The sequence below is a fragment of the Chrysemys picta genome, chromosome 3 (genome assembly GCF_011386835.1).
Source record: "Chrysemys picta bellii isolate R12L10 chromosome 3, ASM1138683v2, whole genome shotgun sequence".
Classification (NCBI taxonomy): Eukaryota; Metazoa; Chordata; order Testudines; family Emydidae; genus Chrysemys; species Chrysemys picta.
This window is the reverse complement of record NC_088793.1, coordinates 95,054,144-95,078,969: the sequence shown is the minus strand read 5'-3', so window position 1 is coordinate 95,078,969 and position 24,826 is coordinate 95,054,144. Positions and strand designations below refer to the sequence as shown.

Genomic DNA, 24,826 nt, shown 5'->3' with positions numbered 1-24,826 from the left:
ATATATGAAACATCCATACTCAACATAGCTCCTTTTACCTTCTTCACAGACAAAAAGATAAGGTGAGCCTAGTGTTGGTAAATCCCATAGGTCTGAGTTGATAGGATGCTCTTGTTACTTCTTGAGACCTTGTACAAAATGCTGGTAAGAGTCCACTTACATGAGTAGGGTAGGCTCATTTTCTAGGCCCTTGACCTCAGAAAACTGCCTTAAATCTTTTATTAGTCCATAACGAGCACTTCCTCAGTCTAGTCCTGTTCATCATGCATCCAGCTACACTGCAGAATTTCCTGGCTGTCTTTCTTCTCGAGAGGTTTATAGAGGTCACGGTTGCTGTTGGAAACAAATGGGACATAATCTAGACCTCTTAGTTATGATTGTGTAACTTTTTAATAAAATGTACCTAATGGCCATTCTTGCTCTGGTTTTTAATATGCAGTGTCAGCTTTGTGGCTTTGTTATACATAACTCAGAGAGAAATATGGTTAAATGATTAGGATAATAGAATGGGCAGATGTTCTTGAGAGGAAGAGCCATACATAGTCATGGTTACAAATGCATTGATTTTTATCTTGATTGCAGTAGGTTCTGTGTGAAGTTGCTTCCTCGTAGATTTTTGCTGCACTTTTTAGGGTGTAATTAGAGTACTGTATGTCACCTATAAAGATGAGTGGATGGACATTGCATTATTCAGATTTTCCTTTTCAGACAGAGTGAGAATGCTGACTATGTACATGTTCAGAAATACAACTAAAATGTACATCTGAGCAAACTTCAGCTTAAAGTCTTTATATATCTATATAAATCTGACCCTACAGCAAAGGGAAGTAAGGGAAATGTAGTAAAGAGTATTTAAAGGGACATCATGCACAACTTGCAGCACAGAGTAAACAGTCTGATTTTTCATGCTCAAAGCATTTATGTCAGTTTCATGAGGCAGTTTGGAATAGAATTTTTATTTCAGGCCCCTTTTCTGTAATGGCTTCAGCCATTTTTAAGTTTGCACCAGACTTTATTAATTCCCCATAAGTTTTTACAGCCAAAGTTTCACCACAAAACTGCTGAACCCATTGCAAATATATAATTTGGAATGTATTTGTGCTGAGCTTGCTCAAAAGAAATATGGATTCCCCCCCTTCTTAGGAGAATTCACAAATTCTCCAATGTTTGAAAATATAGGGCCTGTTGTAAATATCTCAATTGAAGTCTATTGACATCAGTGGAACCATGACAATTTATAGCATAGATGATCTGGCCTGTGGTGTTTTATTTTAAAGAGTAGTGTTGTTATCTACACCAGTAACTCCCAAACTTCATTGGTTCACATACCATCACCTTAAAAAAATTGTTGCAAAATGAATGGCTAGACCATATAGCTCACATAACACCGCTAGTACATATGGGAACCCCTGATCACACATCTTACAAAATACCTTTTCTTCCTTCCCCCCAACTGACTGTAGCCTGTGTAAATATATGTAGTTCTAATGCCTGTATGATTGTAATCTCATAATGAAACCCTTAATCTATTGTTAACATCCCTAATGGCCACAGATGGCCGTGGAACATGCTGTTAGTGGGAGAAGCTGATTTCATTTTAATAATTCTTAAGTGGAAAAGAATTAAGCATTAAAGAAAATGAAAACATGAGTCACTGGTATATTTTCAACTGGACATTCCCAAAGTTCACCTATACATGTAGGTGAATCACCTGCCTGATCATTTCTCTCTCTTACTTGTTTTACACTTGACTCGTATGGTGGAACTTTTTTGAATTCTCACGGGGCATCTGCTTTCTTTGAAGTAGCATTTACTGTAGATTGGATGCATTCATAAACATTTCACTCTGCTGCCGTTTGAAGTGTTCTACAGGCTTAAGGCTATTATCCTCCTCTGGCATGGTGCTGATCAGGACAGACAGGCTTCATGCTTGTTCACTAAAATGTAGAGCTCATTTACAAGTGGTAACTGAAAAGATGGTTCAAGATGGCTTAGAATTTCAGCCACTCAAATCCTCTGATTCATTGAAGTCTTTATTTATTGTATTTAAAACTTCTGTTGAATGCTGCTCAGCTGATAATTATTGTAGTAGCTAAAGACAGAAAAAACTATACAGTTATCTAGCCCATCCCCATTAGGTTATTTAGTCCATTTCCCTTTGTTCCCAGTGGATTGACCCCATGGTGGGCACTGATATAGACCTGAAATTCAGGCCCTCAGAGAATGTGTTGCCATTCTTAATCAACAAGAACAGCCAGTAAGATTGGAGAGGTATTTGCAGTTGTTTCGAGTCAGGGAATTATTATTGTTGGTGATGTATTAAGACATCTCAGACAGATATGCTCCCTGCCCCAACAACTTGCAATCGAAATGTTTAGATCAGTGATGTGCTGTCAAAATGTTATCAAGGCTCCATCAAAAAAATTCCACCTTCGTCAATGATGCATGTGATATTCCCTGGTTAACGTACTACCCCACAATCCTAAACCACCACCCCCCACATTAATTATATTCTCTTTCTTTCCCAGAAACCCTATCAGCTCCATACATCCCCACACTAGCAAGTCTTTCCCCTGCCACACAGTCTAATACTTCCTGACCAGTCATGGTGTAACCTCACTGAAGCCCCTCTAGAGCCCTCCTCTATCCGTTTCATCACAGCAGTAGCACTGGTCCAAGTAAGTTATCCAGGAGTTCTAGGCGGTGGGTAGTTAGTCACTTAGATCCCCTTTAGTTTACTGGATTGGTAGGTGAAGGAGAAGAAGTGCAGACTTACTCCAAATTGAAGCTCTTTAAACTCTGGGCTAGGGCTATGTAGGCAGTCACTGACAGGGAGAAAGGCAGGTTCCAGTGTCTTTGGGACTTAACTCAGTGAAGCAGCAGCTTGGCCCTTGCCTTCTCCTTGTGTGTTGTTAGAATGACTAATGGAGTGGGAGGGGACTGCTAAGACTATCTGGTACATTCCTTATGCACACCTAGAGGCACTTGTAAGGAGGCTGTTTCCCTTGCTGCTCCATGAGAAAGAAGTGAACAGGCAGCTCCGGCCTTAGTAAAACAATATTTTGCTGCTTCCTCTCCAAATCTCTACCCATGATTGTCACATGATTATACAGACGATTGGGGGAGGGTTAGCAAAATTAATCTGTGAAATATACCGGAAACCTAATTGTTTTACTTAAAAATTGTTTGTCCTGGAAGAAGACAGGGAATGTTTGTTTAATCACAATGAAATATACACTCATTCATAACTTCATATTGCTCAACTGTCTATGGTGTCTTACTCTTCTACCATACTAATTCACATTAGCAAGCAAATATCCCCACTCAACTAATTGTTTATAAAATCTGGTACATCTGCTAGCGTGACAGCAGACTATACGGAGATTGGTCTCTCAGTGACTTTAATTGTGTTTTTTGTTCTGATGATGGAAATTCTCACACATCAGATGCCACCTGCCACCTCCTCTATTTCCACTCCTTTGAACCCTTGCTATGGGCAGCAAATGGGACTTTAATTGCCATCAGTACAAGACACATTGGCTTAAAAGTCCTGTTGCTGTGTCAAATGTGCAAGGCCCAAGTCAAATGCTGTTCTCAATTTCATTTTGGTCAATAATAGCATGGTCAGTAGTTCCTCTTCTGCTGATCAAGAACCATTCTGAATGTAAAATACTGAAAAAAAATCTAATGACTACTTTCAGTATGCAGCTTTCTGATATCTGACATTTCTGTTCATCTTTTCTCTCACTCTTGCTCTTTACTAAAAAAGCTAATTAGAAGCTAAAGTAAGAAGAAATTATAAGATATACAAACAGCTGCTTCCATCTGAGGCAAGGTTTGCAAATTTCTGTGTGGCTTGGACAGAAGGAAGGGTTCTTATTTGGCTTACCTGTTAGAGCTTCTGCTCATGTTGTATGAGACCTTTGGTTCTGCTGTGTTTCTGTACAAGACCCATACACAGCATAGTACAGCCATGGGAACTGGTTAAGTCCACGCTAGCATCTGGCCACCAGCTAAGTGAGAGATAAGATATATGATTAGTGTTCATCTGGGTTTACAATGGGAAGCATCTACTTCGGTAACTTTTTATCTTAAATTTTTGGCAATGTGAATCAAGAGTCCTGTTGAAGCATCTAAAGATTATAGTGGGTCCTGCTGCTTTAAGTCCAACCTAGTTAGCGGATCACAATATATGTCCTATACTTTGGCGTCCTTAAACTCTGTCATTGGATTGACGTGATATGTGGTCAGCATATCATCTATCATATAGAGGTAGAATTCAGACAATATGGTTACCCACAGATGCTGAGACTAGTCTATGTTTGTAACCTCTAGGTTAAATTATAGTAATGTTTTGTTTTATGGCCTTCCCAAGAAAAGGTTGCATTATCTCCAGTCTATAAAACGATGCCTCCAGAAATAGAATTGACTCCAGGTGGACTTGACATGTCAGTGCAGCATTAGCATTAGAACTGCAGTATATTACCTTTCCACTGAGTTGAAGTTGAAAGCTGCTTTGCTTTGGGGATCTTTTTACTCCTTGATATACATGCCTAGTTCCCATTGCAGTTTGAATCTATAAGTCTGTTAATTTCATAGAGCATCCTCCTGGGAGAAGATAATCAACAATTTGAAACCTATGTATTTATCTGAATTGCTGCCTGTGTATACATTTACAGATTGTTCAGCATATCTGAAGTCGACCTGTAAGCTATTCTAAAATATACATTATGCTAAAAATCTGTGGAGAAGCTGTGTAATGTTATCATGAACTCTGAATGTAGAATTCATTCCAAGAATTCATTCAGACCAAGGTTTAAAATATTTAGTCAATTAACTTAAGCTCAAACTTACCATACTCTGAAAGAGAATATTGGGACATTCTTGTATACTGGTTTATTATAAACCTCCTAGGGATACAGTAGCATGAAAGGCATTATATAAGCTTAAGGTTTTTTTATCACACTGTGTGTAGTTTAGCTGTTATTTGCAGCTACTGTGTACTTCTAGTTTACTTCAAAAGAATGTTGATCGAGGCCTTAGGAAAAGCTCGAGCTACCCATACTAGAAAGGGGTAAAAGAATAAAGCACTGCTTAGCTGTCTCACTGAGATACACATATGCTAGCTGCCAGATGCTTATTTCTAGTTTGAATTCAAAATTGATCCCTTTAGCCAGTACAGATAAGAATAAAGCCAGATCATATTTGTTAAAATATTTGTTTTTTTTTTTTAAATAAAAATGTGTTTAACCGTACTTTAATTCTTTTCAAGAGTCAGTAAAAGAAAAGCCTTCACTTCCACCTATAAAGAAAGAAGGTAAGTTGTCGCCTTACTCTACAATATGCTGGTATATTGGTAACCCATACTGGAATATGTCTGCCTTTAAATATTCACTAATAACTACTGTAAAATTACAGTGGAGATGTTTCACAAGCCTCCAAAGCTGACAAGCGATTCTGTTAGCAGTGGTTTATTGATTGTAAAAGTTTTAAGGGGTCTTTATAGGAAAGGCTATGGCCAAGATTGTTGGAAGTAACTAGGGATTTTGGGTGCCTTAGTATTTGGGTGACTCAAAAGAAGGGGCCGGGTTACCAAAGGTGTCCTCAGCACTTTCTGATAAAGGCCCTTTTAAGGTATGTCAAGTTGGGCACCAAAAAATGAAAAAGCACCAATTACTTTTGAAAACCTTGCTCTATATTTTAACTGCTGCACAAAATTCTACCACGATTTCCACTTTATTACTTAAGGTAAAGTATCAGTGGACCATCTTTTTTTAAAATAATCATTTTTAAAAGAAACAAAAACTATTTTCATTATTGCTGGAGATCAATAAGTCTCTACAGCTAACGTCAAAGACAGTTTGCTTATTGCTAAGTCTCTCTGCTGGTCAAGGAATGTCCAATAGGCATCTAGAACAGTATTCCTACTCTGTGGCAGCCTGATGGCCATGGTTCCTGATCCTATTATATGGCTTCCAGGAAGCATACTCAACCATTTTATGATATGTGCATGCCTTTCCTTCTGATGTAAGGAACACACATTTATAAGGAAAGATTTAAAGGGACCAAATGTGAAAGTTCTCTAAATAGCTCTTTCTGGGATGATAGGCAAAGAGATCCAGTAAAGGAGAGGAATATAGAATAACACCTATACATTACCTAGTACTGATGGGGAGAAGGATAAGCTATTTTTTTCTATGCACACCTGAAAGAGAATCAGTCAGCCAGGGAAGATCAGCAAAAAAGTCTATTAGGAAAAAATGGCAATTAGGTTTGTGAGGGCCAGAAATAATGAAAGACTACTTTCCCCCTGCAACAAAATACTGTCATGATCAGGGCTGACAACATCTCCGTCAATAGGTTGTGCTGTATCTTTATTTTAGCGTTATACTGTTGTCCTGTTTTGATATTGCGTGTTGTCTGGATACAGGGATGGAAGGGTTAGGAGGAAGTTAAGGCCTGCTCCTGTGTGCTGGAATTGTTACTTGCTGCGTCCCAATAAATGTTTTGATTTCTATAAGTGAATATTACAATACTGTGAAAGCTAACTCCTGGACACATTAAAGAGAGTGAGAAAACTCTCATTTACTTCAATTGCACCAGGATTTTACCTGATTTATTAGTCATCTGTTTTCCATTCTCCTTAAGAGTTTCAGAGTCCATTCATCCTGACATTTGTGGTCATAAAGGAGAATTATACTTGCTTAAGAAACAATTGAGACAAGCTTTCCAAAAAATGGATTCCTAAAGCGAAGTCACAAAATAGATATTTAGGTACCTGAATAAGTGACCTGATTTTCAAAACTGCTGACCGCTTTCAAAAACTTCTGTGGGAACTGTAGGGTGTTCAGCACTTTGCAAAATTAGGCCACTTAGTTAGGACTGGCATTTTCAGGAGTTAGGTTCCTAGGGTAAAATTTTCAAAAGCAGCAATGTGATTTAGGAGCCTAAATCCCTTTTGAGAATTTTGCCTCCAACTCACGTTAACTTTCAAAATCCCAACCCAAGTGCCTGCATATGGATTTAGGAGTGTAACTTCAAGCTACCTGGTTTGAAAATCTTGGCTTCAGTATTGCTTCTATATTGCTATATGTTGTTAAAATCAGCCATCGTGAATTTTTCTGCTCTTAAAAATAAGAACAAATTGTGACATTTTCTGAATGGAAAAACAATTTAGATATTAGCTTAAATTTTACTATTTGTTACATACTTAAGATGAGGGGAAAAACACATTAATGCCTTTAACCATAACTTGCTGCTCTAAAATATATTAAGGAATGTTGGCCTAGTAAATGACGACTTATATGGAAAAAATGAAAGAGAGAGCTTGGAGGTTTACTTAGATCGCGTCTGTTGTTGTAAATGATGCTTCCAGTTTGTTTATTTTTTTATAACTATAGCAATGGCAGATTATTATGATAAATGATTCATATCGCTGCAATATACACCTTTTAAAATTTCCATATCTGGCAACTGCTAGGCACTTCTTAAAGGCTTCAGTAGACCCCTTAGCTAGATAACATGGCTGTAAGCTGCTTCATGATTAATTTCATCTAAATGTGGTAATTATCATGCTTTGAAGTAATGCCTGCAAAACACGTTTTCAGAGAAAGTTAGTGGAAGCAGAGGATTAACCCAGAAACATTTTGGTTCAGAGCAGCATATCACCCAAATATAAATGTGTTTCTCCTGGAATTTTTCAGACTTTTTATTAGACTGCTTGGCAGTCATTGATGTTAGCTTATCTCATATCAACCTTCTGATAACAATTGAGACATCAATTTAAATTCAAGCAACTCTGTATTTTTGTTAGTAATGGTCTAGTCCTGTTTTGCAGCTTGAAGTTCACTCTATTTTGATGGCTTTCATGCTGGAATAATATTTCTAGTGTTAGTGTTTAAGGAAGCAATTAATATATAATTTATTTATGTTAAGAATCTAAATACTAGCTCACTCTATTTTCCCATTGTCACTCTAGCAGTTTCTTCATGTTTCATATGTCACAGCTTGGTGCCTGTGCCAATTAAAGTAGCAGAGAGGGTATTTAAGTGTTACCAATAAGGTGGCCAATGGGACGTAACTGCCACAGCTGGGTGCCCAAATAAAAATCCTGAAAGCAGGTAGTTAAGTTAATTATAAGCATCAGGCCACCTATCACCAAATACCTCTCTGCACAGCTCTCTCACACACCATAAAGATCAACCCACAACCCCTCCCCTTTACTCACTCATCATGAATAAAATCTTATCTATGTGCAGAGTTACACCAGTTTAACTAAAGGTATGACAAACTTAAGGTTTAGTTAAACTAGTGCAAAAAACTGCGTGGTCAGGCTTATTTTGATTTCGTTTAAGTAAATCAGTAACAGGTTTTACCTACTCTTAAATAGATTCATGTTCTTAAATTAAACCAAAAATAACTGTGTTCATACCACTTTTTGCACTGCTTTTGTTTAAATTTACATCTGACGTTAAACCAGTGCAACTTCCTTGTGAAAAGGGCCCTAAGTAACTCATCTCAATGCACATCCAAACAACTCAACCCCACGGCAGCCACTTCTATTGTAATTATCTGTCTGTCTGTCTGTATATGTGTGCATATACTATAATTTAAAAAAAATACTTTAAAGGTAAGAAAGAACCTGTCATGTCCAAAGAACCTAAAAGTAAGAATCTCTTACATGATTTGATATTTTTTTTCCCTATAAAGCTGTTTTAAACATGTTTCAGTGTCCCCAATTAATGGTTATTAAAATTGTTGAAGATGCAAAGAAGAAAGTAGCTTCACCATTTATAATTGAAAAATGACATATTTAAACTTTAGCTGCCTCCTCCCTTCTAAACCCAGTCACACACTATTTTTAATTCCACGCTCTTCCTTGCAACTGACAGTTTGGCCTCCCCCATTTTTTTAAATCACATGTCTAAAATCGTAGAGGTTTTCACAGGGAAGGAAATGTAAAAAATAATCTCAATTGTAATGTGTTCTCAGTGGCTGTGAGCTTGGTAGAAGAGCTGAGAAGGCTTATGTGCTGATAGGAGAAATGCCCAAGTACTCTCAAATTGCCAAGTAAATGGTGCCTGTTCACAACTTCATAGATCATAACCTTGCATTCCTTGTGTACCTAAAAGTCCCACAGAAAAATTTCTGAGTGCGCAATGATCTCAAAACAATATTTCCAAGAAAACAGCATAGTCAACTCGGTAGCCCGGGAACCTTTATTTCTACATGCTCGTAACCAGTAGTGCTCCCCCATAGTTAACACACTTATCATACATCATTATAGAGGTCAGACTTCAAGTGATCAAATTCTTTGTATTGAATGTGTGGTATATTTTTAAAGATTATGGAATATGTTAATCTCTGAAGGATCACCCTTGGCTCAAATGCTACCTATAAGTAAAAATTTCATGGATACTCACGGTTTTGGGGATGCTGACCAGTCTCTTAGATCCATGCCTGATCTTTTCTGGGCTATTTTGAAGGGGTTTCAACCATCTCTGCAGCAAGATTCTCCCATCTTCCCAGCACCTTATGGAAGTATCTCCATTGGGTTTCAAGATCCATGCTTTGAGAAGGGCCTATGCATCATCATCCCACACAAGCCTGGCATGAAAACTGATCAGATAATATAAACCAAGAGTCCAATCCTACAAATAGCAAGGCATGTGGGTAACGTTACTCATACGAATTATCCTATTGAATCAATGAGATGACTCACTCATTTACAAGAGTAAAACTACTCATGTGCCTATTTGCTGTATTACTTTTTTCACTGTAACGAAATCAGGCTGGACAGCCGTAAGACAGTGGTGGAAGGGAGGTATATTAGCTCTAGAACGATAAAGGTTCTTTTCCCTATAAGCCGAAAAGAGGTTACCTCAGGTCAACTAGGGACACCTGAGTCCAATTAAGGGCTGCCTGACACCTTTAAAACCCCAACTCCAGTGAGAGAGGCGGAGGAGGAGAGACAAGTTGCTGCAGGGTCAGTGGCATAGCCAGGGTTGCTGCCAAGGAGGAGCAGCAGAAAAAAAAAGGCTGCTGAGGAGGAGCTGCAGAGAAAAAAGGCCGAAATGCCGCCGAAAGACGGAGCGGTGCATGCACAGGGCCACCGAAAGACGGAGCAGCGCTGGAAAAGGCGCCACTTGGGGAAATCTGGGCTCGGGGGAGCAGGCGCTCCCCGTGTTCCCCCTCCCAGCTACGCTACTGTGCAGGGCTAGTGTCAGCTGGGAGAAAGGCTTCCCCAGGGTGGAAGGCTGCTCTCCTCCCTACAAGGGAAGTTACATAACTCGCTGCCTGTTTAGGGGGAGGACTGGCACTCTGAGGCCAATAAACAGGCCACATGCCTACTGATGTTGGAACAATTTCTATAGTGGGGATGCTGAGAGCCATTGAACAAAACTGTAAACCCTGGATATGATGGAAATCATTTCAAGCCATGGGATCCAGCAGCCCTAGTTCCAGCACCCTTGCACATGTCCCCATGGAAGAGGTAGGAAAAAGTATCTCCCTTTGTTTTATGTTGTGAATTTGCTTCTTTTTGTTTGGCGGAGGAGTGCTCCTGGGCTGGCCCCAAGGCCTTCCTAGAAAATATTTGGAAATAAACCCCAAGTGGAAAAATAAACACCATCTGGCATGGGAGGCCCTTGCTGCCAGAGGGGGAGGCGCTGAGCCTGGTGAGATGGAGGAGGTGCCTTGCTACAGCACATAGTCCCTCTGACTTTGGAACGATTCTTTAAGTTGATTCCCAAGGCAGCTGCCAGTATGGGATGTCTTGGCAGCCAGGCACCAATGGAGCTGCATTTCCTGAGAATTGGAGGGAGAGCAAAGACGTCATCAGAGCCCATGGGGAGGCCCTATAATTCTAGTGAATCCCGGAGATCTGTAGGGTTTGTGGATTGAACCTCCTCTTCTTTTGCAGGGGTGGGGACCCAGATAGAAATGCTAAGAAAACCGTATTACAAGGTCTCCTCCTATAATTCTTAATAAAGGAGGAACGAGTCCCCGAGAGTAATTATAGTGCTCTTCTAGTACTAATTTACTGCATAGTTTCAAATGGATACAAACAAACCAATCCCACACATGTTAAACTTTATATTTTGTTTTCATTATGTTTTACAAGACATTCTGATGCATCTTTCATGAACTTCTCAATATACTAGAGGGGAAGAACTGGAAATTAAATTTCTGATTTAGCTGTAGTTTTTTTTTTCTTTTTAATAACATTGTGACAGATGTGAAGGATTAACTAACATTTTGTTGGCATTCTGTAATTCAGATTATGATTAAAATTAATTATTTCATTTTGCAATATGAAAATGTGAATTGCAAATCAGAGAATATATATATTGTTTTAGTTGACAAACCAAATTCTGTTAGGAAAACCAGTACACTTTGGCTTATGACTATTTGTTAAATTATCTTGGTTTAGAACAGTCTGTTCTAGCAGTTGCTAAGGATGCAAAGGATTAACTAAACTCTAGTACACAGTGGATGAACCCAGTGGACTCAGTATGGTTCTTTTATGCAGAGTTTGGACAAGATTATTGGAACTCCTCTAGAGGTTCCCTTTCCTTTCACAACTTTGAACTATGCTCCATGGGGGGTTTCTTTGCCCCAGCCCAGAGAGAGTTTGTCCGTATGCTATGAGAGGAACAAGACCAGGGGAACTGCAGTTACATGGATTGACTGGCCTTGCTCCTCTGTGTAGAGAGACTCAGCAGCTGCAGGGTCTAATGCAGTAGCAACCAAGCAGTGGCTCCAGGATCACTCTTCAGCGTGGAGAGAAGGAAGCCACTGGCTCATGATAGTAATTGACAGGTTACTCTAAAAAAACATTTTTGATGATTGTTTTCATGCCTTTGAATTAGTGGAGTGTGTCTGGGCACTTCTATTGTTCTGATAATCTCTTTTCTTCATTCTTCACTAAGAAATATACCCAGGGCTATATTTTTCATTTGTAGACTTCCTTTATACTTCTGTATTTTCATGCTATAACACTTCACAGTAATTTATTTAATTTGCTTTCTTTAAGAGACAGCAAAAGTTCCTGCAGTCAAACCAGCCACTATAAAAGTAGCAGCACCAGGTAAAGGATAAATAATAACCTTCTCTCTCTATTTTCAGTGTATTTCACATATTTGTAAGGCTTGTTTATTGCACCATAGCACCATCTACTGGATAATACAAAAGGTCACTGATGTAGTCTGTTTTATCGAAAAGATATTACCGTATGTTGTTGCTGTGACACTATGTATGTGAATTCTCTAAAGAAAACAGGGTATTTTGCATAGGTCAGGTTCCCTAGGACACTAAGATCTAATGGCTTTTGATACCTACTTCAGCAGTGCTCTGAAACTTGCAAGAATATCTTGAGTTTCTCATGGCAGCTACAAAATTGCAAGGTTGTATTTTTAGTAGCATTAGAGAAATGGACGGAAGCCTAGAAAGTAGATCTGGATCAGAATATAGGATGTGAAAAGCCAAAGACCAGAGATAGTGAATTCAGGTTTTTGGAGCAATTCATCATAAAATAAAGGCTACTTGAAAAGTTACTTTGAACAATAGGCTCAAAAAGTTGGGCTCCTGAATCCATGTTTAAGCACCTAAAAGTGTAGTCTAATTTTTAAAAAGTGCTCATCACCAACAGTTGCCACAAACAGCAACAGGAGCTGCTGGGTGCTCAGAACTTTTTGAAAACCAATCCATTTATTTAGGTGCCTAAATATGAATTTAGGAACCCAAAGTTAGGCACCCAGCTTTTAAAATTTTGGACAAAATTCATATCTGAATTGTCGGAGAATAACACAGTTCTCACTCTTTGGGTACAGCAAAGTCAGATACTTTATTCTCTTTAACAGCTGTGTAAAGGAAGAGAGTGCACTAGGACACAGGGTCTCCCCCTCCTAGGCAGGTCTCTTCTCAGGTAAACAATTACAGCAAGCATTTATACCTTTTGATACAGACAATGAAAACCAACCGCAGCATTTTGTTTATACATAGGTCATTCTGATATCTTGTTTTTCTCACTAATGTAGACTCTCAGTCTGCATTCCATATTGTTTACACATTATCTACACATTATCTCCACAAGATCGAAACAACTTCTCACACAGTTCTTTCCCACTCGCCTCACACATCCTCGCTTCTACAAATCTCGCATTATTAGGGTTACAGTTAGCCTGACTCTTGCTAACAAACTGTCATGCATTGCAATCCCCTTCCTGTCAGTTCTTTCTCTGCGTCCACAGAATCCAGGCTGGATGTTAAAAACCCACACATTTTGAATGCTTAGGTTTTATTTCATGCCCATTTCTAAATACTACACCTGGAGTTTGGGGTTTCAGTTTAAATTATTAAAACCTAATAAAACTACCACCAAACCAGGTATTTTTTCAGTATTCGCTTTTTTGAGTTACATTACAACAACAACGACATGGGGATTTTCAAGTGAAAACTGCAAGAAGTATGAAAACCAAAATATTCATTTGAATTTTAACTACTTCACTTTAATTATCTCACCCAATTTGTGAGTGAATACCCATTTCATCAGATGCATGTAATGGAAATTTCCAGAGGCAGGTATAAATATGCACGCAAGAATCAGTCTGGAAATAACGAGGTTAGTTCAATCAGGGAGGGTGAGGCCCTCTTCTAGCAGTTGTAGAAGTGATTGTTGTCCAAAGCTCAACTGTTGACTGATTATAGCTACATAATTATTTTCTTTTTAGTTTCCAAGACACCAGCAGCAGCTAAAACAGCAGAAGGTAAGAAAAGATATCTTTGCAAGTCATTTTCACCTGTAAAAGGGAAGAAATGTTGCAAATAAACAAAGTTTACGGGACTACAAAATATGCTTTGAAGGGAAAAAATGTTCTTTAAATATCTGAGCGCTAACAAATATGTTCTGCTATAGGAAACTATTAAGAGGTATGGGAAATGCTTAAAAGCATTGATAAAACATGACTACCATTAAATGTTAATATCTATTTCTTTTTTAAATCACAGGAATAATGTAAGTGTATGTATGAGAGGTACAAATATTTCAGTGATTTTTCAGGTCAACCATCAGCAGGTGGCGCTATAGAGCCACCTGTTAAGACTGTATTCTAATCTTACCATTTCTTACCATAACACTTCCAAGAGCTGTCTTTTTTTTTTACTCAGTCAACATCGCTACATCTCTTGTGCAGGACCTTATCGCCTTCTTGTGTAGCTACAGCACGCTTGAAGCAGAACATGGAAGAAACTGTGCTGACTGACATATTGAGGGGTGGAGTCAAAGCTCTGCCCAGTCCCTACCTAACTGCTCTTGGGAGGAGGAGTAGGTCTGGGAGGCTATGCAGAGGCTTAGCTCTCAATCCCCTTATGTCTCTGTGGGCAGATGTATGGTGGGCCATGATCTGGCTCTGAATAGGAAAGGAAAAATTAGTGTGTGATCTGTATCATAATGTATACAGACAAGGGGGCAGAATTAAGGTTGCAAAGGCAATTTTTTTTCATCTTCCAAGTTTTGCATGCTTCACTTTAGAACCTTAAAATCTTTAAACATAGGGATTTTTAATTACATGTAAAATGATTTTTCTCAGAGCAATTTAGTTTGCTAATGTGACATACAATTCTTATTCTTCTAATTTATGATAGACTTCTTTAAAAAAATATAATTCAAGACATTTAATCACTTTTGCTAGGATTCTGAAACACTCATCCACTTAGCATGTTATGGCTTATTCTGAAGCAAGGTACCACCACATTCACCCATACTTTAAAATATATTTCAACAAAATTCATTTTTAAAATTAATTTTCAATAATTCCTATTGCGCTATTTCTGATTGTGAAGATATCTATACTATAGAATCTTACCCCTTTATGCATCCGAAGAAGTGGGCTGTAGTCCACGAAAGCTTATGCTCTAATAAATTTGTTAGTCTCTAAGGTGCCACAAGTACTCCTGTTCTTCTTTTTACCCCTTTATAAATACCACTGATTCTTGCATGCCTGTCTTAGTCTAGCATTTCACATAACTATTCAATACATTGGAAGTATTGTTGTATTACTAATACTGGATTATGACATTCCTTCAAGAACAAGGCAGGGGGAGCATGCTAACTGTTAAACAGAGAAGTCGTGCTTTTATCTTTGCTAGCCACAGTGATGAGAGAACTATATCTAAGCTAAATGATAGTTAATTGAGAGTTTGATTTAAATGACTGCTTTTTATGTGAGAGGCTTTTTAAGGGGCTTGCCTAGTAGCTGACAAACTATAAAAGCACTGCAAATATTCACAATTAATTGTTGATTTGTAATGTTTTGGGGGCCAGTTCAGCAAAACACTTAGGAACATGTTTAAGTGCATCACTCTTCGGCAAAGCATTTAAGGATGTGTTAAGTATTTTGCTGAATCGGGGCCATAAGGCATACCTACTGTGTGACTGACGTCTCAGGCAGTGCATCTGCTGTTAATGCTACCTGTGCTGAGCTTGAATAAGGAGTTTGCAGAGGAATAAATGGGTCCAATCCTGCACTGTTAAGATCACTAGCAAAATTTCATTTGACTTAAATGTGAGCAGGAGCGGAAACGGGGTCAAAAGTGGTGGGGATGCAGTAGATTTTTCTATAAGAAATTACAGAATGCACATGTTGAATTTATTATGATTTCTAGTAGCTGATAGATTTTTTGAGCCAGTTTGTAGCAAATCTCATTTTGTGTGTGTGTGTGTTTCCCTTGCTTTGTGACATTATTTAAACTTTACTTTCATCAGTTCATCATACTTCAGTGCTCTTTTAATGTCAAATCCCTTACTTTTATATATTAAGAGTTTAACTTTTGGTTTTAAAGTTGAGCCCAATGACATATGTACCAAACAAGTTCTTTGCAATATACTGTGCAAAATCTATCATCTTCTCTTTCAAGGTGCCCACAAATAACGCACAGCATTTTGCTCTTACATAATTTTTGAATGCCCAAGTTGAGAGCTTTAAATATTCAGAAATAGCTGCTGCTGACATGCTGTATTTTGTTGCCCATACTAGAATGCTTCCAGCATTTTTTTGACTGTCAGAGCTGCACACTTCTCCTGATGCTTTTTGTTGGTTTGATAGTGTCCTTCATGTCTTTGCCCTTGCTGAGAAATTCTGTAGGAGTTGTGTGCCCTGCTATGCAGCTACAGAACCCTCTCTGTGTATTTAACCATTAGGAGATCATGTACATGCCCTTTGAATCTAGTGGTCTGCAGCCAATGAACCAAAGTATTAAAAAACTAGAACTGATCATGAATTTTCCAACAAAACCTTTTTTCATAGAAAATGCAGATTCATTGTAACCAAACCTGTTCATGAGAGAGGGTGAGTTTTGATGACCATTAAGCACGGGAACAGGTTACCTAGGCAGGCTGTGGAATCATCATAATTGTTTTTAAGAACAGATTAGACAAACCTCTATCAAGGATAGTCCTGCCTCTATGCAGAGGGATAGACTAGATGACCTATTGAGGTCTCTTCCAGCCCAACTTTTCTATGATTCAGTAACTCTATTTTTTAATTAAAAGTTGAAATTGAAACATAATGTTTTGAAATCATCAAAATCTGAAAATAAAAATTGGATGATTGGTTCTCAAATTTTTGAGATTTTGACTTTTCAGCTTGAATCAGATTGGAGAAAAAAATTAATATCTTGAAATTCTCATGGAACAGGAAAATGATTTCCCATCCAGCTCTAATAACAGTCTCTAACCCTTACTGTTTCTCATTCCTTCTCTTTCTGCTGGCCTGAGTGGTAAGCCCTCCTCTGTGAGGGTTTAATGCTAGGTTTCTTGTTACATTTGTTAATTTTCAAAGGTATTTTTTTCTGAAGCAGCTTTAATCATTACTTTTTATGATTAATTTTTTCCTGTAGAATTGATAGTTAATCTGCTCATCGTGTTTTCACATGGCAGATGATGTGCAGAAACCAGGGTTTAAGAGGGACTTCCTCGTCCCACAGAAATCTCTTTTTCAGACCAGTGTTTAAAGTTCCTGAGGTAAAGGTCACTACTCACATGTCAAAGAGGTGTGCTGCTTGTGCAGCGTTTACACCATGACCTGAAAGATTCTGTAGAATCTAAGCCTTCCTTGTAATAAATCCTATATGAAAGGTTTTATAAGCCACATGGACCTAAGCAAAGCTGTCTTCCAGAAGACATTGTGGGTTCAAAACAGGTGGCTACAGCGCTGGAAGATTTTTCTAAATCCAATAAATTGTCCCCAAGCCCATCAAGGCAGCAGTAGAAATGATTGCATCTGAAAAGTTCTAAGTCAGGGCCTCAAAGGGCTGGAAATACACCACAGATCCCTCTGCAGCTCCTCCTAAAAAGAAAATGAAGGGGTTGCAAAATGCTCCTCAAGTGCCTGTTATGACATGGATTTTGCAGCATCCCAGTCTTTGGCAAATGGACACTTTTCCTTATGAAATTCTGTCTTAGAGTTGACATAGAGCTATATGGGAAGAATCAGAAGGCATAGGTACTTGGCCTGCCATTTGAGGTAACTGACCTTGTCCACTCAAGAACTGATGAGACCTCAGAGAAGTTGAAGGTGCCCAGATCACCACTTCTTCTCTAGGTTTAAGCCGTCCCTTTTTTTTTTTTTTTTTTTTTTTTGGCAGAAGCATTCGTGCTTTTGATATCAGACGGGTCAGTATTAGCTTTTTTCTTGGGGCAGTGCGGGATGGGGGGGTCGGTTCCATTTCATTGAGGGATTCAAATCCAGTCATCCTGATAAACCTTACAGTGATGAGCAGGGCAGCAGCTTTGAGCAGGGGTTTGGACTAGATGACCTCCTGAGGGCTCTTCCAGCCCTAATATTTTATGATTCTATGATTCTATCATGTAGACCAGAACAGATGTGGGGCCATCATTTCCTGCAGGCCAGGCAAAGCAGGAGTTTTGTAAGCTTGCCAAAGGACCTTGAAACAGTTTTGTTGGCATCTGTATTCCTCTGAAGAATCTGTGCCACAATTATTTCAGGCATGGCAGGAAATCTCTTCAGGTTAATGAATCCTGGAGATTGCCAATCATAGGCATGTGTTTCCAGTCTTAGGATATGCCAAAACCCATTCTTCCTTCTCCATCTCTTTTCAGTGATCGTTCTGAAGTGAAACTGCTACGAATGAAAGTCAGCTTTCATTTACAAACAGGAAGCCATAAAGTCGGTGCCAAAACCTTAGTAGGGGAGGAGATTTTTTCCCACCCTGAGTTTCTTATTTCAGAAAACAAAGGAATCAGCATCCTATATTCATGATCTTTAGAAATTGAAGAAATATGGGGTAACAAATTCTTGTAATGAACCTCTCTATAACTTGAACAAGCCAATAGGAAGATTGCAGGCAAACAAACAAACAGATGCAACACTATTAGCTTCCCAACCTAAGGATTTGCAGTGTTCGACATACTGCACAGGATTTGGCAGTTCTGTGTTTTAGTGAATGTAAAATAGGATTTATTAAAATCCTTGTATCAGAAATTGAGGATTCTAGTACAGAAATCTATTTCCCTTAACTGTAATGAATATAACCTAATGACATTGATTATACTATAGTTTATATTATAGAACAGTGAACACAGTGGAAACGATAGGCAATTTAATGGAAGTTCAACTTTCTCACTGGTTTCACATGAATTTCACTTACTCACACTACTGCTTTAAGATTAGAATACTTCATCTGAATTAATTGAAAGTCCTATATGTCATGAGAGAGAGACAGAGAATCAAAATGGAAACATGTGACTGTTCCAAAGATAGCAGGTGAGAGAAGGGCACGGTTTGAGAATTACCTTGCTGCGGGGGAAGATCTAAGGTACACTGCAGGAAGATGCCAGCTTCAATGCTTTTCAGCACCACTTGCAGATTAAGAAATGGAGTGGCATAAAAAATAACCTCAGAGATTCTCTTCCGTCTCCCATCTCCTCAGTGATCGCATCACAATCAGCATCACTATCAGCAAAACAAAAATTGCATTTAGGTGGTTTCATGAACAATTAATAAATATTTTACTAGTTTTCACAAAGGCAAAAAATGTTTTTGTGAAAACTTCAGAGTGTGTAGCATATGGTGAAATTTCAGACTTGAAAAAAATCTCAATTGCACATATGATAGAATATTTATTTGTTCTCAGGCACAGGCTGTGCCCTGGATAAAGATATTTTTGGCCTGGCTAATAAATTAATAAATTCTTATGAATACGTGCACAATTCTTACTGTTAAAAGTCTTACAAAGGCTATGGCAAGTGTCTAACATGTATATTGTACAATAGGACAAAATCCTCTGTTGTGTCAGATTGACCATTAATTAATAGAAGATAATTCTTCTAAATTAGTAGAAGTGGCCTGAGCCATAAAGGCAAGATCCAGATCTGAATTTTCTCAAAGATTGTGGTTGTTGGGATCTAAGGTTTTGGTGTACCCCATTATGATAGCAGAGTAGATGTAAGTCAGCCATACATTCAGATTCTGATCCAAACTTCCTAACTAATTCTGTTAATTATTGAATAAAAACTTCCCTGTGGAAAGTTGCAGATATTTGTAAATTGGATTTCATGTGTTTCTGGAAGAACCTTGTTGAATTTGATTAATGAAAATTAAATTTTAGGTTGTACAAAAGTGCTTAAAGTGAAAGTTGGTAGTGTCACACAAGTTCTACCCCTGCTTCCTTTGTCTAAGGGTTGGGAGACTGTGGAAAAACAGGAAGCAGTCAGATGCCCCTGGAGTCAAAGAAACCATTATTAGATATCCTTCAGTTTCAGAGAAGCAAGCATAAGCGGGAAAAAAAAGGTTTACAAAATGTGTTTATATATATCTAAATGAACTCTGGAGGAGCACTTATGCTATATAAAACATGAACGTGCTGCAATGTTGCAGATGTTATTGAGATGATTGGTTAAATCAGGCAAAGTAACTGTCTTCCAGTCTCCATTCTTCCTTTTTCCTTCGTCCCCTCCAGCCCCCTTTCCAAAAGAAAGAAAGAAAGAAAGAAAGAAAGAAAGAAAGAAAGAAAGAAAGAAAGAAAGAAAGAAAGAAAGAAAGAAAGAAAGAGTTTGGTTTGCTTGTCTTGTGAAATATTTACTTTATTTGCAATCAGCATTAACTCATCCCTTTTCTTATTTATTATGAATTTTAGCCAAAGATAATAAGGAATTTACCATTTCAATTAGACATTTCCATCTCTTTCCCCTCTCCCTGGTTGGCTATGCCCCACTGCCTTGAATCTTTGCAGAGTGGCTATAAGTGGTTCTGAGGAGGAGGTTGTGGGAGTGGTGTTCTGGGAGAATCTTAGTGTGGAAAAGGTTGGGAACCATGGTCTTAGATTGTCAGATGATCCAGAGTAAGTCTAAACATGTTTGCTGTTTAATTGCTATTAACATTTCCTTTCATCACCTAACAACATGACTGTGGAATTATCTTTTAGCTATCCGGTATTAGCATTTAATCTAACTCCATTAGCTCAGCAGTGTCTGATCACGACACGAAAAGTACGTTTTAGGAGGAGTGTACTTAACAGCATTACCAAAAGTAGAGCCAAAATATGTTTCTTTTTTAATTTTCAGAATCACCCAAGAAGGAAAAGCTGGTGGAAACTGGTAAATAGCTAACATTTTTTAGTTTTATTTTTCATCTGAGCTACTGAATGTTTTAGTGACAACTCCCACATTGTAATCACCTTTTCTTATTTGTTCCAGCCAAACCACTGAAGAAGGAAATACCTGCAGTAGCTCTAAAAGTACCCGGTAAAACCTGTAAAAGTCTATTTTAGAGTCTCATTTCCTTAATTTAAACTTAAACCTAATTTAATTCAAGTCACCATTAGGGGAAAGGATGGGAACTGCACTGTACTAGAAGAGAACAAATTTGCCAATTTACTCAAATTTATTAGAATGGCTATGGCGCATGATACCCTAGCCATTCTGTTGTACTTGAGAGCCAACTACGTGACGCTAAGAAGGACACCATTATTCTTTTGAATGTTAGATTTTGATTTCAGCTTCCTCACTTTTTTTTCTCCAAGGGAGGAAGGAAGTCTGGCTCTGGGATTCAAATACATTGAGACTGGAAGAAGAAGATACAGTGTATCAGGGTTTTTTCCCCCCTTCCTTCAAACATCCAAACCAAATTATTTCCTCCAACCAGACTTCATTTAAATAGAGAAGACAAAAAGGCTTCTTGCAGCCAGACTCTCCTCTGATTTCAGGCTAGATCCATTTCTCAGATCCGCCAAAACACTGCCTTAACTCTTCTTATAGACTTGCTTGATGGCCCATTTTCTAGATGAATCCAGTGTCTCTAGATGAGGTTTCCTGGCAATCTTTCCAATTAGCACAAACACCTGTGCTAGCTAGCCTACTTAGGGAAATATTACCTTCTCCCTACCATAGCATGCGGCATGTAAACCCATCCCAGTAGTCAATAAATATGAAGGAATTGAGAATTATGATTTTTGATCAATGATGCTTTAGAAAGAAATATCATCCAATAATTAAATATCAAACACTGGTACGTAAATTAGACTGAATACGTGATATTTTCAATACTACTTTTGTGTCTAGACTTCATTGTGTTTGTCAGTATTGGAATGCTATTTTTCATCTGCTGCACATAAATTTTTCAGCTGAACTGAGACAAATGCTACCAACCACCAATTAGAGTAAGCCAGTTTTCCATGCGTACTGTACATGCTTGCTGAAATAAATGGAACTTTTCAAACTCCATATATACCTTACTGGCTAGCCTGGCTTTCTGTAGATTTTAACCATGTACAACGAGAATATCTTAGCAAGGGACAAATGTTGTTTGTACACATTGTAAAGTTTGTTTCTTAGAATATATTCATTTATTTTACAGTATCTGTGGAAAGTCATAAGGTAAAAGGTAAGTAACTGCATGTGTTTTTAAAATAAAAATGAAAAAATGTATATTTATATTGTTATTAATACAAACATACTGCATCACTGTCATTAGAGATATATAAAGATTTGACTTGATTAGAGCCATATGGATTTTTTTGGAAAGAATAGCAATGTCTCTACTTTCTCCACCTAACAAGCTGCTCCGAGAGCCAGTTGTCTTTTCCCCGAAGACTCCATAGAGTTCCTGGTGGCAGATTCCTCAGTCTTTCAGATTCAGGAGCTATTGCCTACCCAGCCTAAATCCATAAAGGGCTAGATCCACAAAGGGACTTAAGTGCCTAAAGCCCAATGCCTAAGTCCCTTTGTGGATCTGGACCAAGGATCTTAAGGAGGGCAGGAAGTGGCTCCACCCAACTCCTTACATAGACCTAGGATATTGGGAAAAGGGAAACACGTCTCTAATTTTCCTGCCCAGTTTTTTTAAGACCTATTGATTATATGGTTGTTTTCTTTACAGAGCGGGACAAGGTTTTGTACAGAGCGAGAAAGAGGGCATCCTATTTAGCAGCTTTGTCTTCCAATTATTATTACTATTAACTCTGCATAAATACTGTAGGTAGATGGGTAAAAAGGCTTAGATCCACTGGAGCTTTCTCTGTGGCTTTGCTCCTCCACTTGAGTGCTCTCCACTGTGAGGACGTGTTGCAGAATCAGACCCTCTGTCAGGAATGTAAAGAAAATCAAAGCTGACTGAATTCTCTGTATCAGGCATATTTAAGGTTTCTGGTTCAAAGGGTAAATTCATAATGCTACGATCATTTTGCAGTTAAACAAAACAGAAACTAGACTAATTTAGACGTTACTCTCTTTATGCCTCCAACAGCCAAACTAGAGAACCTAATGAAAACAAGTATGTTAAATAAAGCCTTTGCATTTGCTACTAGAAAGTTGAAGTGAGAAATAAATGTCATTTTGTAACTACGTGCAATCGAAAAAGCTGTTTTCCTCCTTGATTGGAGCTGTTGAGCAAATCCTTTTTTATACATGATTATTGCTCCTGTGATGCTATACTATATGTCATCTTTGGGAGGTCATTTTTATGTGAATCATGCCAAAATCTTTGGGCCCAGCCCTGCCAGGTTCTGAACGTCTTTAGCACCCATCAGCGTCAATGGGAGTTGAAAGAGTGCAGCATCTGCACCTTTTAGGATTGGACATGAGGTTTTCTTCTGACAACTTTCAGAAAATGTTCTCTTGGACTCTTTATGAAGTGCTGTAATCACAGCTCATAGAATCATATCATATAGAAATTTAGAATCCTAGGACTGGAAGGGACTTCAAGAGGTCATCGAGTTCAGACCCCTGCATATGTCTTTCCTTTTCTTACTGGTTTCTTAATTTGGTTTATATGGAAAGCTGATCAGTTGGCATCCAGAAAGAGCACAGCCTTTGAAATAGCAGAGCTCTTGGTGCAGTATTTTCCTGTTCTGAAGAGTGCTCCAAGTTTGGGTACAAAATCCTCCAGTGAACTCTGTGCTGCAAATATAGATAATAACCGTTGGTCTGTTCACGAAAACTGCTTTTAACATTGACTTTGGAGAGGAGGTCTAATGTATGAGTGTCACTGAAACTAGATGATCACAGTCATCATTTCTGGCTTTAAAAATCTATGCATCTATAAATTGTAGCGGAAGACACTTTCTACAGCAGACTCATGGCTCGGTGTAGAGAATATTATTGCCTGATTTTTTTGTATTATGTCGGTCACCAATATTTGTGTCATTTCTGCTATGAAAAGAGAAATCCAGCAATCAAACAATTTAGTGAGACTCATACAATAGTTTGATTCCAGCCATTGCACTTTTAAGTAGGTCTGAAAAATTAATATCTAGCTTGAGATGTGCATCTACATTGTTGGGTGAAAAAATGCAGTCCATACCAATTATTAAGCTTAACTAATTTAAAGCTTTAGTAGGAACATTTTAGGACAATATATTACCATCTTGATCAAGCATAAATCTTAAGTAAAGCAAATATGAGGATAGCATAATCATCAGTTACCGAGTCCGAGGTGCAGGTAGGCTGTTTTTGTCATCAGCAGATCCAGGATGGTCCGAGCTGGTGTAAATGCTACCTTGCTCCACCCCCCTTTATTAAACACATCCTCTATACCTTGTTTCAAAACATTACAAAGGTGAAGGTTATTAAAACTATCTCATCTATAAACTTCTATTCTAAGCATATTTTCATATACACTAATCCGAAATCCTCTTAACTGATACATTTTTACATATCATGTTAAAACTCTAATTCATACCTCCTTAACTATTTTTTTAGCCATTACTATCCTCCTTCTTATTCAATCCAGCTGTATTTTCATTGCTTTCATGTATTCCATTATTTCTTACAACAATTGTCACACCAAAAAAGGTCCTTCACCAAAGGCTCTGAAGTAAAGTAAGCTGCCACGGGATAAGAGGGAAGGTGGTCTCATGGATTGGTAACTGGTTAAAAGATAGGAAACAAAGGGTAGGAATAAATGGTCAGTTTTCAGAATGGAGAGAGGTAAACAGTGGTGTCCCCCAGGGGTCTGTTCTGGGACCAGTCCTATTCAACATATTCATAAATGATCTGGAAAAAGGGGTAAACAGTGAAGTGGCAAAATTTGCAGATGATATAAAATTATGAAAGATAGTTAAGACCCAGGCAGACTGTGAAGAGCTACAAAAGGATCTCCCAAAACTGGGCACCAAAATGGCAGATGTTATTTAATGTTGATAAATGCGAAGTAATGCACATTGGAAAGCATAATCCCAACTATACATATAAAATGATGTGGTCTAAAGTAGTTGGTACCACTCAAAAAAGAGATCTTGGAGTCATTGTGGATAGCTCTCTGAAAACATCCTCTCAATGTGCAGTCAAAAAAGTGAACAGAATGCTGGGAAT

At 38.2% G+C, this 24,826-nt stretch overlaps 1 protein-coding gene across 36 annotated transcripts in view; it reads left to right on the top strand.

Annotated features, from left to right (window-relative positions):
• The window catches only part of TRDN (triadin), a 293,769-nt gene that overhangs the window by 166,790 nt on the left and 102,153 nt on the right, over positions 1-24,826 (top strand). For all 36 annotated transcript variants that reach the window (XM_065588488.1, XM_065588476.1, XM_065588499.1 and 33 more), the window contains 6 exons: positions 5,273-5,317; positions 12,035-12,088; positions 13,731-13,766; positions 20,582-20,614; positions 20,714-20,761; positions 21,873-21,899. In XM_065588488.1, coding sequence (XP_065444560.1) covers positions 5,273-5,317; positions 12,035-12,088; positions 13,731-13,766; positions 20,582-20,614; positions 20,714-20,761; positions 21,873-21,899 — 243 coding nt within the window. The remainder of the gene's footprint in view (positions 1-5,272; positions 5,318-12,034; positions 12,089-13,730; positions 13,767-20,581; positions 20,615-20,713; positions 20,762-21,872; positions 21,900-24,826) is intronic.